The 13369-nt window shown below is 53.2% G+C and overlaps 1 protein-coding gene across 1 annotated transcript in view; it reads left to right on the forward strand.

The window, feature by feature from the left end:
* Nucleotides 1–797: 797 nt before the first annotated feature.
* The window catches only part of LOC132335017 (splicing factor, arginine/serine-rich 19-like), a 31533-nt gene continuing 18961 nt past the window's right edge, over nt 798–13369 (forward strand). Inside the window, exons 1-6 of the mRNA XM_059861139.1 lie at nt 798–861; nt 3561–3704; nt 5722–5783; nt 6517–6572; nt 7347–7474; nt 8810–8914. Of these exons, the coding sequence (XP_059717122.1) occupies nt 798–861; nt 3561–3704; nt 5722–5783; nt 6517–6572; nt 7347–7474; nt 8810–8914 (559 nt within the window). The remainder of the gene's footprint in view (nt 862–3560; nt 3705–5721; nt 5784–6516; nt 6573–7346; nt 7475–8809; nt 8915–13369) is intronic.

Below are 13369 nucleotides of genomic sequence, written 5' to 3' on the forward strand. Positions count from 1 at the left end.
CCAGGGGGTAATTGAGGAGGGGGGAATGGGATTGGGGAGGGGCACAAGATTTAGGGGAGGGCCAAGTTTGGAGGGGGGGTGTGGGAATGGAAAGGTCAGATTTTGGGGGGGGTCAGATGAGTTGGGGGGGGTCTCAAACCCACAAAACTGGCTACAAAACGCACTGGGGACACCCAAACTCCCCTCGAGACCCCCCAAAATCCCCTCTGGAGCCCCCAAAATGCACCGAGGACCCTCAAAATCCCCTGGGGACCTCCCAAAATGCACCCGGCATCCCCCCAAATCCCCTCGGGACCCCCAAAACACACCAAGGACCACCAGAATACCCTCAGGACTCCCCCAAAATCCTCTCAGGACCTCCCAAACACACCAAGGATCCCCCAAAATACCCTCAGGACCCCCTAAAATGCACCTGGGATCCCAAAATCTCCTAGGGACCCCCCCGAAAATGCACCAAGGACCCCCTGAAATTCCCTCGGAACCACCCAAAATTCACTCGGAACCACCCAAAATTCACTCGGGACCCCCAAAACCCTCTCAGGAACTCTCAAACGCATCAAGGACCCCCCCAAAATCCCCCCAGGACCCCCTAAATCCCCTCGGGACCCCCCAAAATCCCCTCCCGAAGCCCCCCAATACACCCTCGCTTCCAGGGGGCGTGGCCTCCTTAAATAGATGCAAACTCCGCCCCCGTGCGCGAGCGCCCCGTTCCAATACGGAGCGGGAAGGGGGCGCGGTTTAATCGGGGGCGTGGTCTAGGGGAGGGAGGGGCGGTGGTGATTGGGCGTGGTTACGCGATGGGGCGTGGCCACGCTGGCGGGGTCGCCTGGCAACGGCGCGCGGCGCGGGTCCTCCCACCCGGTAGGCGGCGCTACCCGTCGTGCCCCGCGCGGCACCGCCCCCCAGCGGAGGGAGCGGAGGAGCCGCGGTAAAATGGCGGCGGGGCCCGGGCGGGGGTCGGGGGGATCGGGGGCGGATTTGGGGGGTCCTGAGGGGGTCCGGAATGGGGACGAGGGTGGTGAGGGGGAGTTCGGGGTGGGGAGAAGGGAGAAAGGAAGGTTCGAGGTGGCTTGGGGCAGGAACGGCGGGGTTTGGGGGGGATTCGGGGGGCGGGAGGGGGCGGGGGGAGATAGGGGAGGGGGCGTGAGGGGAGGAGGGAGCTGAGGGGGTTTGGGGAAAGATTGAGGGGGTTTGGGAGAGATGGAGGGGATTTGGGGTGGGGATTGGGGATTCGGGGCCGAAAAGGAGCGATTTGGGGTGGCAGCGGGGGATTTGGGGGGAAAAAAGGGGAATTTGGGGTGCGGGGAGGGGGTTTGGGATTCTGTGGGGGATTTAGGGGAAGAAAAGGAGGATTTGGGGTGGGATGGAGAATTTGGGGGTTCTGGGAGCTATTTGGGGTCAGAAAAGGAGGATTTGAGGTTCATGGAGGGGATTTGGGATGCGGGGATGGGATTTGGGGGTTCTGGGAGGGATTTGGGGTCAGAAAAGGAGGATTTGGGGGTCAGAAAAGGAGGATTTTGGGGGTTCTGGGACGGATTTGAGGGAAGAAAATGAGGATTTGGGGGGATGGGGAATTTGGGGGTTCTGGGAGGGATTTGGGTTCAGAAAAGGAGGATTTTGGGGGGTTCTGAGATGATTTAGGGGAAGAAAAGGAGGATTTTGGGGGTTCTGGGAGGGATTTGAGGGAAGAAAAGGAGGATTTTGGGGTCGGAAAAGGAGGATTTGGGGGTTCTGGGAGGATTTAAGGGAAGAAAAGGAAGATTTGGGGTGCGGGGAGGGGATTTGGGTGAGAAACGGAGGATTTTGGGTGCAGGGAAAGGGTTTGGGCTAAAAATGGCACATTTGGGGTCTGGAGATGGGGTTTGGGGGAGGACCAGAGGGATTTTGGGGCGGGAATTGAGGATTTTGGGGTGGGATTTGAGGATTTTGGGGCAAGAATTGAGGATTTTGGGGTGGGATTTGAGGATTTTGGGGTGGGAATTGAGAATTTTGGGGTGGGAATTGAGAATTTTGAGGCAAGAAGTGAGGATTTTGGGGTGGGAATTGAGGATTTTGGGGCGTGAATTGAGGATTTTGAGGTAAAAGTGGGGACTGGGGTGGGATTTGGGGCAGGATTTGGGATATTTGGGGTGGAAGTTTAGGAGAGGGATGAGGATTTGGGGGAGAAATTGAGGATTTTGAGGCAAGAATTGAGGAAAAATTTTGGGGAGAAATTGAGGATTTTGGGGTGGGAATTGAGGATTTTGGGGCGGGAATTGAGGATTTTGGGGAGAAATTGAGGATTTTGGGATGGGAATTGAGGATTTTGGGATGGGAATTGAGAATTTTGAGGCAAGAATTGAGGATTTTGGGGTGGGAATTGAGGATTTTGGGGTGGAAATTGAGGATTTTGGGGCGGGAATTGAGGATTTTGAGGCAGGAATTGAGGATTTTGGGGTGGGAATTGAGGATTTTGGGGCAAAATTGAGGAATTTGAGGTAAAAACAGGGACTGAGGTGGGATTTGGGGTGGGATTTGGGATATTTGGGGTGGGAGTTTAGGACAGGGATAAGGATTTGGGGGAGAAATTGAGGATTTTGAGGCAAGAATTGAGTATTTTGGGGAGAAATTGAGGATTTTGGGGTGGGATTTGAGGATTTTGGGGAGAAATTGAGGATTTTGAGGTTGGAATTGAGGATTTTGGGGTGGGAATTGAGGATTTTGGGGTGGGAATTGAGGATTTTGGGGTGAGAATTGAGGATTTTGGGGTGGGAATTGAGTATTTTGGGGATAAATTGAGGATTTTGGGGTGGGAATTGAGGATTTTGGGGATAAATTGAGGATTTTGGGGTGGGAATTGAGTATTTTGGGGATAAATTGAGGATTTTGAGGCAGAAATTGAGGATATTGGGGTGGGAATTGAGGATTTTGTAGCAAGAATTGAGGATTTTGGGGTGGGAATTGAGGATTTTGGAGAGAAATTGAGGATTTTGGGGTGGGAATTGAGGATTTTGGGGATAAAGTGAAGATTTTGGGGTGGGAATTGAGTATTTTGGGGATAAATTGAAGATTTTGGGGCGAAATTGAGGATTTTGGGGCAAGAATTGAGGATTTTGGGGTGGGAATTGAGGATTTTGGGGCAAGAATTGAGGATTTTGGGGATAAATTGAGGATTTTGGGGATAAATTGAAGATTTTGGGGTGGGAATTGAGGATTTTGGGGTGGGAATTGAGGATTTTGGGGTGGGAATTGAGGATTTTGGGGTGGAAATTGAGGCTTTTGAAGCAAGAATTGAGGATTTTGGGGTGGGAATTGAGGATTTTGAGGTGGGAATTGGGGATTTTGGGGCGAAATTGAGGAATTTGAGGTAAAAGTGGGGACTGAGGTGGGATTTGGGGTGGGATTTGGGATATTTGGGGTGGGAGTTCAGTACAGGGAGAAGAATTTCAGCGCGAGAATTGAGATTTTGAGACCCAAAAAAAGGAGAATTTTGGGGTGGGACTGAAAGGATTTGGCCTGAGGGAGAAGTTGGGGTGCACCCCCCCAGTTTGGGGAGCCCCCAACCCCCCTCTCCCCCCCAGCAGGGCATCGCCGTCCCATGGAGGAGGAGGAGAAGCCCCCCCGGGGGGGGGAGGACCCGGCGGGGCCGGGCGAGGACGGGGGGGGGCCCGGGGGAGCCCCCCCAGAACCTGAGGGGGTCCCTGCGGCCCAGCCAGGGGCTACTGGTGAGACTGGGAGGGACTGGGAGGGGAGACTGGGGGGGCTGGGATCCCCCCGAGGGGGTTTGGGGGGGCTTTGGGGTGGGTTTGGGGGGTTTTTGGGGTGGTTTGGGGGGCTGGGATCCTCCTGAGGGGGTTTTGGGGGGGCTTTGGGGTGGGTTTGGGGGGGTTTTGGGTGGGCTGGGATCCCCCTGAGGGGGTTTTGGGGGTATTGGGGGGCTGGGACCCCCTGAGGGGGTTTTGGGGGAGCTGGGAATCCCCTGAAGGGGTTTGGGGTATTTTTGGGGTGGGTTTGGGGAGGTTTTGGGTGGGCTGGGATCCCCCTGAGGGGGTTTGGGGGGCTTTGGGGTGGGTTTGGGGTATTTTTGGGGTGGGTTTGGGGGGGTTTTGGGGTGGTTTGGGACCCCCCTGAGGGGGTTTGGGGGGGTTTTGGGGTGATTTAGGGTGGTTTTGGGGTGGGTTTGGGGGGGTTTTGGGTGGGCTGGGACACCCCTGAGGGGGTTTTGGGGGGGTTTGGGGTATTTTTGGGGTGGTTTGGGGGGGTTTTGGGTGGGCTGGGACCCTCTGAGGGGGTTTGGGGTATTTTTGGGGTGATTTGGGTTATTTTTGGGGTATTTTTGGGGGGGATTGGGGGGCTGGGATCCCCCGAGGGGGTTTTGGGGTGGGTTGCGGGGGGAGATTGGGGGGTGGGACCCCCCTGAGGGGGTGTTTGGGTTATTTTTGGGGTGATTTGGGGTGGTTTGGGGTGATTTGGGGGGCCTGGGATCCCCCCGAGGGGGTTTTGGGGGTGGTTTGGGGTATTTTGGGGTATTTTTGGGGTATTTTGGGGTGGTTTTGGGACAGTTTTGGGGTATTTTGGGGCAGTTTTGGGGTATTTTGGGGCAGTTTTGGGGTGATTTTGGGGTATTTGGGGCAGTTTTGGGGTGATTTTGGGGTATTTTGGGGTGGTTTGGGGCGTTTTGGGGTATTTTGGGGGTGGTTTTGGGGTATTTTGGGGCAGTTTTGGGGTGATTTGGGGTGGTTTTGGGGTATTTTGGGCTGGTTTTGGGGTATTTTTGGGTATTTTGGGGTGATTTGGGGTGTTTGGGCCCCCGATGGATGTTGGGGTTCCCCTCCCCCACAGAAGGCCCTGCAGCGCCTGGTGAGCAGCGGCTTCACCTGGGGACAAGGTGAGGGGTCCCGGTGTCACCTGGGGGGTCCCAGTGTCACCTGAGGGGGTCCTGGTGTCACCTGGGGGGTCCCGGTGTCACCTGGGGTGTCCCCAGTGTCACCTGGGGGGTCCTGGTGTCACCTAGGGTGTTCCCACTGCTACCTGGAGGGGTCCCAGGTGATACCTGGGGGTGTCCCCGGTGTCACCTGGGGGGTGCTGGTGTCACCTGAGGGGTGTCTCCTGTGTCACCTGAGGGTGTCCCCAGTGTCACCTGGGGGGTCCCGGTGTTACCTGGGGGGGTCCCTGTGCCACCTGGTGTCACCTGAGGGGAGGGACGGTGTCACCTGATGTCACCTGGGGGGTGTCCCAATGTCACTTGGGAGGGTCCCGGTGTCACCTGGGGGGGGTCCCGGTGTCACCTGAGGTGTCCCGGTGTCACCTGGGGGGGTCCCTGTGTCACCTGAGGGGTGTCCCAATGTCACCTGGGGGGTCCCGGTGTCACCTGGGGGGGTCCCGGTGTCACCTGGGGGGTGTCCCAATGTCACCTGGGGGGGTCCCGGTGTCACCTGGGGGGGTCCCGGTGTCACCTGGGGGGGTCCCGGTGTCATCTGAGGGGTGTCCCAATGTCACCTGGGGGGTCCCGGTGTCACCTGGGGGGGTCCCGGTGTCACCTGGGGGTGTCCCCAGTGTTACCTGGGGGCTCCTGGTGTCACCTGGGGTGTCCCCACTGCTACCTGGGGGTGTCCCAGGTGATACCTGGGGATACCTGGGGGTGTCCCTGGTGTCACCTGAGGGGTTCTGGTGTCACCTGGGGGGTCCCCTGTGTCACCTGGGGTGTCCCCTGTGTCTCAGGTGTCCCCTGTGTGTCCCCAGACCCCCCCCTCAAGCCCCCCCGGCAGCGCTGGTGTTGGGGACCCCGGCCCGAGGGCGGCCCGGTGAGTGACCAGTTCACACCAGTTCAAACCAGTCCAGCCCAGTTCCCTTCCCAGTTCACACCAGTTCACACCAGTTCATCCCAGTACATCCCAGTCCCTCCCAGTCCATCCCAATCCCTCCCAGTCTCCCTCCCAATCCCTCCCAGTCCCCCCCCAGTCCCTCCCAGTTCCCTCCCAATCCCTCCCAGTCTCCCTCCCAATCCCCTCCCAGTCCCCCCCCAATCCCCTCCCAGTCCCATCCCAGTCCCATCCCAGTCCCTCCCAGTTCCCTCCCAGTCCCATCCCAGTCCCATCCCAGTCCCCCCCAGTCCCTCCCAGTCCCTCCCAGTCCCTCCCAGTCCATCCCAGTCCATCCCAGTCCCCCCCCAGTCCCCCCCCAGTCCCTCCCAGTCCCTCCCAGTCCCTCCCAGTCCCTCCCAGTCCCCCCCAGTCCCCCCCCAGTCCCTCCCAGTCCCCCCCCAGTCCCTCCCAGTCCTTCCCAGTTCCCCCCCAATCCCCTCCCAGTCCCTCCCAGTCCCTCCCAGTCCATCCCAGTCCCTCCCAATCCCATCCCAGCCCCATCCCAGTCCCTCCCAATCCCATCCCAGTCCCATCCCAGTCCCTCCCAGTCCCTCCCAGTTCCCTCCCAGTCCCCCCCAGTCCCTCCCAGTCCCCCCCCCAGTCCCCCCCAGTCCCTCCCAGTCCCTCCCAGTCCGTGCTGACCCCCCGGGGGTTTCCCCCATTTCCCCCCCAGGTCTGGGAGCCCGCGGGGGGTCCAGGGGGGGCCCTGGAGCAGCTGCAGCTCAGCAGGTCAGGGGGACCCCGAAATGGGGAGGGGGACCCCGAAATGGGGAGGGGGGACCCCGAAATGGGGAGGGGGACCCCGAAAATGGGGAGGGGGACCCCTAAAAATGGGAGGGTTGACACCCAAAAAATGTGGGGGGATCCCAAAATGTGAGGAAGGACCCTAAAAATTGGGGGGGCCCTGACATGTGGGGGGGAACACAGATCCACATTTTGGGGTTCAGGGGGATCTTGGGGTCCCTTTTGGGGTTCAGAGGAATTTTGGGGTCCCTTTTTGGGGTTCAGGGGGTCTTGGGGGTCCCTTTTTAGGGTCCATGGGGGGGTTCTGGGGTCCCTTTTTGGGGTTCAGGGGGATCTTGGGGTCCCTTTTTGGGGTTCAGGGCGGGATCTTGGGGTCCCTTTTTAGGGTTCAGAGGAATTTTGGGGTCCCTTTTTGGGGTTCAGGGGGTCTTGGGGGTTCCTTTTTAAAGTCCAGGGGGATCTTGGGGTCCCTTTTTGGGACTCAGGGGAATTTTGGAGTCCCTTTTTAGGGTCCATGGGGGGGTTCTGGGGTCCCTCTTTGGGGTTCAGGGCGGGGTTCTGGGGTCCCTTTTTGGGGTTCAGGGGGTCTTGGGGTCCCTTTTTAGGGTTCTGGAGTCCTTTTTTGGGGTCCATGGGGGGGTCTCTGTGTCCATTTTTGGGGTTTGGGGTCCCTTTTTGGGGTCCAGGGGGTTCTGGGTTCCCTTTTTGGGGTCCTGGCCTCCATTTTTGGGGTCCCCCATGGTCCCCTTGCCCCCACAGCGGGGAGGGCTCCCCCGAGGAGGAGGAGCTGGAGCTGGTGGCCGAGGTTCGCCTGGAGGATCTGGGGGGGCTGGCGGCCGCCTCGGGGCTCCTGCGCAGGGAGCGGCCCTGGAGGGCCCCCAAAGCAGGTGGGGGCAGTTTGGGGGGATTTTGGGGGGGATTTGGGGGGATTTTGGGGGGATTTGGGAAACTTTGGGGTGATTTTGGGAGGGTTTGGAGGGGTTTGGAGGAGATTTTGGGGGGATTTGGGGAGGAGTTTGGTTGGGATTTCAGAGGGTTTGGGGGGATTTTGGGGGTCTTGGGGTAGATTTGGGGGGGATTTTCTGGGGGTTTGGAAAGGATTTTGGGGGGATGTGAAGGGATTTTGGGGGGATTTGAGGGGATTTTGGGGGGATATGAGGGGATTTTGGGGGGATTTGGGGAGGAGTTTGGTTGGGATTTCAGAGGGTTTGGGGGGATTTTGGGGGTCTTGGGTAGATTTGAGGAGGTTTTGAGGAGGTTTTGAGGGGATTTTGAGGGGATTTGAGGGGATTTTTGTGGGATTTGGGGGTGATTTGAGGGGATTTTGGGAGGGTTTGGGGGGGTTTTGGGGGGATTTTGGGAGGAGTTTGGTTGGGATTTCAGAGGGTTTGGGAGGATTTTGGGGGGATTTGGTTGGGATTTGAGGAGGTTTTGGGGTGATTTGAGGGGATTTTGGGGGGATTTGAGGGGATTTTGGGGTGATATGAGGGGATTTTGGGGGGTTTGGGTGGCCGAGGTTCGCCTGGAGGATCTGGGGGGGCTGGCGGCCGCCTCGGGGCTCCTGCGCAGGGAGCGGCCCTGGAGGGCCCCCAAAGCAGGTGGGGGCAGTTTGGGGGGATTTTGGGGGGATTTGGGAAAATTTGGGTGGATTTGGGAAAATTTGGGGGGATTTTGGGGTGATTTTGGGAGGGGTTTGGAGGGGATTTTGGGGGGATTTGGGGAGGAGTTTGGTTGGGATTTCAGAGGGTTTGGGGGGATTTTGGGGGTCTTGGGTAGATTTGGGGGGGATTTGAGGAGGTTTTGGGGGGATTTGAGGGGATTTTGGGGTGATTTGAGGGGATTTTGGGGGGATTTGGGTGGCCGAGGTTCACCTGGAGGATCTGGGGGGGCTGGCGGCCGCCTCGGGGCTCCTGCGCAGGGAGCGGCCCTGGAGGGCCCCCAAAGCAGGTGGGGGCAGTTTGGGGGGATTTTGGGGGGATTTGGGAAAATTTGGGGGAATTTGAGGGGATTTTGGGAGGGTTTGGAGGGGTTTTGAGGGGATTTTGGGGAGGAGTTTGGTTGGGATTTCAGAGGGTTTGGGAGGATTTTGGGGGGATTTGGTTGGGATTTGAGGAGGTTTTGGGGTGATTTGAGGGGATTTTGGGGGGATCTGAGGAGGTTTTGGGGTGATTTGAGGGGATTTTGGGGGGATTTGAGGGGATTTTGGGGGGATTTGAGGGGATTTTGGGGGATTTGGGGGGCCGAGGTTCGCCTGGAGGATCTGGGGGGGCTGGCGGCCGCCTCGGGGCTCCTGCGCAGGGAGCGGCCCTGGAGGGCCCCCAAAGCAGGTGGGGGCAGTTTGGGGGGATTTTGGGGGGATTTGGGAAAATTTGGGGGGATTTTGGGGGGGTTTGGGGCGATTTTGGGGGGATTTGAGGCGATTTTGGGAGGGTTTGGAGGGGTTTGGAGGAGATTTTGGGGGGATTTGGGGAGGAGTTTGGTTGGGATTTCAGAGGGTTTGGGGGGATTTTGGGGGTCTTGGGTAGATTTGGGGGGGATTTGAGGAGGCATTGAGGAGATTTTGGGGGGATTTGTGGTGATTTGAGGAGGTTTTGGGGTGATTTGAGGGGATTTTGGGGTGATTTGAGGGGATTTTGGGGGGATTTTGAGGGGATTTGAGGGGATTTTGGGGGAATTTGAGGGGATTTTGGGGGGTTTTGGGTGGGTTTCGGGAGGGTTTGAGGAGGTTTTGGGGGGATTTTTGGGAGGGTTTGTGGGGTGGTTTTGCGACTTTGGGGTGATTTTGGGGGGGGTTGGGGGCATTTGAGGAGGTTTTGGGGGGATTTTGGAAGATTTTGGGGGATTTGAAGGGATTTTGGGAAGATCTTGTGGGGATTTGAGGGGATTTTGGGGTGATTTTGTGGGGATTTGAGGAGATTTTGGGGTGATTTTGGGGGGATTTGGGGTGATTTTGGGGAGTTTTGGGAGAGTTTGGGGTTGTTTTTTTGGATTTTGGAGTGATTTTGGGGCGTTTTGGAGAGTTTTGGGGGGATCTGGGTGGATTTTTGGGGAGGCTGAGGGGGATTTTGGGAGGGTTTGGGGGAAGTTTGGGAGAATTTGAGGGGATTTGGGGAGGGAATTGGGGGGATTTCTGTTGGGATTTTAGAGGGTTTGGGAAGATTTTGGGGGGATTTTAGGAGCTTTGGGGTGGATTTCGGGGGGATTTGGGGAGATTTTGGGGGGGTTTTGGGGGGATTTGGGTGGATTTCAGGAGGATTTGGGGGGATTTTGGGGAATTTGGGGGGATTTTGGGGGGGTTTTGGGGAGATTTGAGGAGATTTTGGGGGGATTTGGGAAGATTTTGGGGTGATTTTTGGAGAATTTGGGGTGATTTTGAGAGGGTTTGGGGGGATTTGAGGGGATTTTGGGGAGGGTTCAGGGGGTTTTGGGTGGATTTGGGTGGATTTTGAAGGGTTTTGGGTGGATTTAAGGCAGAAATGAGGGATTTAGGGCAGAAATGAGGGATTTAGGGCAGAAATGGGAGATTTAGGCTGGAAATGGAGAATTTAGGAGGGAAATGGGATTTTTTTTGGGGAGCTCTCTATAGGATTTTGGTGGAAATAGGGAAATTTGGGGAGATCTTTATAGGATTTAGAGTGGAAATGGGGGATTTTGGCTGGGAATGGGGAAATTTAGGGTGGAAATGGAGAATTTAGGGTGCAAAAGGGATTTTTTCGGGAGACCTTTATAGGATTTAGGGTGGAAAAGGGGAATTTAGGCTGGAAATGGAGGATCTTTGTGGGATTTAGGGTGGAAATGTGGAATTTATGTGGAAATGGGATTTTTTGAAGGGATCTTGAAAGGATTTAGGGTGGAAATGGAGAATTTATGTGGAAATGGGATGTTTTGAGGGGATCTTCTTAGAATTTAGGGTGGAAATGTTGAATTTTTGTGGAAATGGGATTTTTTGGGGAGATCTTGATGGGATTTAGGGGCAGAAATGGGGAATTTAGGTAGAAATGGGATTTTTTTGGGGAGATCTTTCTAGGATTTTGGCTGGAAACGTGGAATTTAGGTGGAAATGGGATTTTTTGAGGGGAGATCTTGATGGGATTTAGGGGCAGAAATGTGGAATTTATGTGGAAATGGGATTTTTTTAGGGAGATCTTAAAAGGATTTAGGGTGGAAATGGGAATTTAGGCTGGAAATGGGATTTTCTGGGGAGATCTCTAGGATTTAGGCTGGAAATGGAGGATCTTTATGGGATTTAGGGTGGAAATGGGATTTTTTTGAGGGGATCTTTATAGGATTTAGGGTGGAAATGGGGAATTTTTGCTGGAAATGTGGAATTAATGTGGAAATGGCATATTTTGGGGAGATCTCTAGGATTTAGGCTGGAAATGGGGAATTTTGGGTGGAAATCTCTAGGATTTAGGGTGGAAATGTTGAATTTCTGTGGAAATGGGATTTTTTGGGGAGATCTTGATGGGATTTAGGGCAGAAATGAGGGATTTGGGCTGGAAATGGGGAATTTTGGGTGGAAATGGGATTTTTTGAGGGGATCTTTATAGGATTTAGGGTGGAAATGGAGAATTTAGGGTGGAAATGGGGAATTTTGGGTGGAAATCTCTAGGATTTAGGCTGGAAATGGGGAATTTTAGGTAGAAATGGGATTTTTTGAGGGGAGATCTTGATGGGATTTAGGGGCAGAAATGGAGAATTTAGGTAGAGATGGGATTTTTTTGGGGAGATCTTTCTAGGATTTTGGCTGGAAATGGGGAATTTATGTGGAAATGGGATTTTTCAGAGGGATCTTTCTAGGATTTTGGCTGGAAACGTGGAATTTAGGTGGAAATGGGATTTTTTGAGGGGAGATCTTGATGGGATTTAGGGGCAGAAATGTGGAATTTATGTGGAAATGGGATTTTTTGGAGAGGATCTTTCTAGGATTTTGGCTGGAAACGGGGAATTTAGGTAGAAATGGGATTTTTTGAGGGGATCTTCTTAGAATTTAGGGTGGAAATGTTGAATTTTTGTGGAAATGGGATTTTTTTGAGAGGATCTTTATAGGATTTAGGGCAGAAATGGGCAATTTAGGTAGAAATGGGATTTTTTTGGGGAGATCTTTCTAGGATTTTGGCTGGAAATGGGGAATTTATGTGGAAATGGGATTTTTCAGAGGGATCTTTATAGGATTTAGGGGCAGAAATGGGGAATTTTGGCTGGAAATGGGATTTTTTTGGGGAGATCTTTAGGATTTAGGGTGGAAATGTGGAATTTATGTGGAAATGGGATTTTTCAGAGGGATCTTTATAGGATTTTGGCTGGAAACGGGGAATTTAGGTAGAAATGGGATTTTTTGAGGGGATCTTTATAGGATTTAGGGGCAGAAATGGGGAATTTTGGCTGGAAATGGGATTTTTTTGGGGAGATCTTTATAGGATTTAGGGTGGAAATGTGGAATTTATGTGGAAATGGGATTTTTTGAAGGGATCTTGAAAGGATTTAGGGTGGAAATGGAGAATTTTTGTGGAAATGGGATTTTTTGAGAGGATCTTTATAGGATTTAGGGTGGAAATGGGGAATTTAGGTAGAAATGGGATTTTTTGAGGAGAGATCTTTATAGGATTTAGGGTGGAAATGTAGAATTTATGTGGAAATGGGATTTTTTAGGGAGATCTTAAAAGGATTTAGGGTGGAAATGGAGAATTTAGGTGGAAATGGGATTTTTTGGAGAGATCTCTATGATTTAGGGTGGAAATGGGATATCTTGGGGAGATCTTTATAGGATTTAGGGCAGAAATGAGGGATTTAGGCTGGAAATGGGGAATTTTGGGTGGAAATGGGATTTTTTGAGGGGATCTTTATAGGATTTAGGGTGGAAATGGAGAATTTAGGGTGGAAATGGGGAATTTTGGGTGGAAATCTCTAGGATTTAGGGTGGAAATGTTGAATTTCTGTGGAAATGGGATTTTTTGGGGAGATCTTGATGGGATTTCGGGCAGAAATGAGGGATTTAGGCTGGAAATGTGGAATTTAGGTAGAAATGGGATTTTTTGAGGAGATCTTTATAGGATTTAGGGTGGAAATGTTGAATTTTTGTGGAAATGGGATTTTTTTGAGAGGATCTTTATAGGATTTAGGGTGGAAATGGAGAATTTTAGCTGGAAATGGGATTTTCTGGGGAGATCTCTAGGATTTAGGGTGGAAATGGGATTTTTTGAGGAGATCTTGATGGGATTTAGGGCAGAAATGAGAGATTTAGGCGGGAAATGGGGAATTTTGGCCGGAAATGGGATTTTTTGAGGAGATCTTTATAGGATTTAGGGTGGAAATGTGGAATTTTTGTGGAAATGTGGAATTTTGAAGGGATCTTTAAAGGATTTAGGGTGGAAATGGAGAATTTAGGTGGAAATGGGATTTTTTGGAGAGATCTCTATGATTTAGGGTGGAAATGGGATATCTTGGGGAGATCTTTATAGGATTTAGGGCAGAAATGAGGGATTTAGGCTGGAAATGGGGAATTTTGGGTGGAAATGGGATTTTTTGATGGGATCTTTATAGGATTTAGGGTGGAAATGTGGGATTTTTGCTGGAAATGTGGAATTTTGGGTGGAAATCTCTAGGATTTAGGGTGGAAATGTTGAATTTATTTGGAAATGGGATTTTTTGGGGAGATCTTGATGGGATTTAGGGGCAGAAATGAGGGATTTAGGCTGGAAATGGGATTTTTTGAGGGGAGATCTTGATGGGATTTAGGGGCAAAAATGGGGAATTTTGGCTGGAAATGGGATTTTTCAGAA

Source organism: Haemorhous mexicanus, chromosome 16, assembly GCF_027477595.1.
Source record: "Haemorhous mexicanus isolate bHaeMex1 chromosome 16, bHaeMex1.pri, whole genome shotgun sequence".
Lineage (NCBI taxonomy): Eukaryota > Metazoa > Chordata > Aves > Passeriformes > Fringillidae > Haemorhous > Haemorhous mexicanus.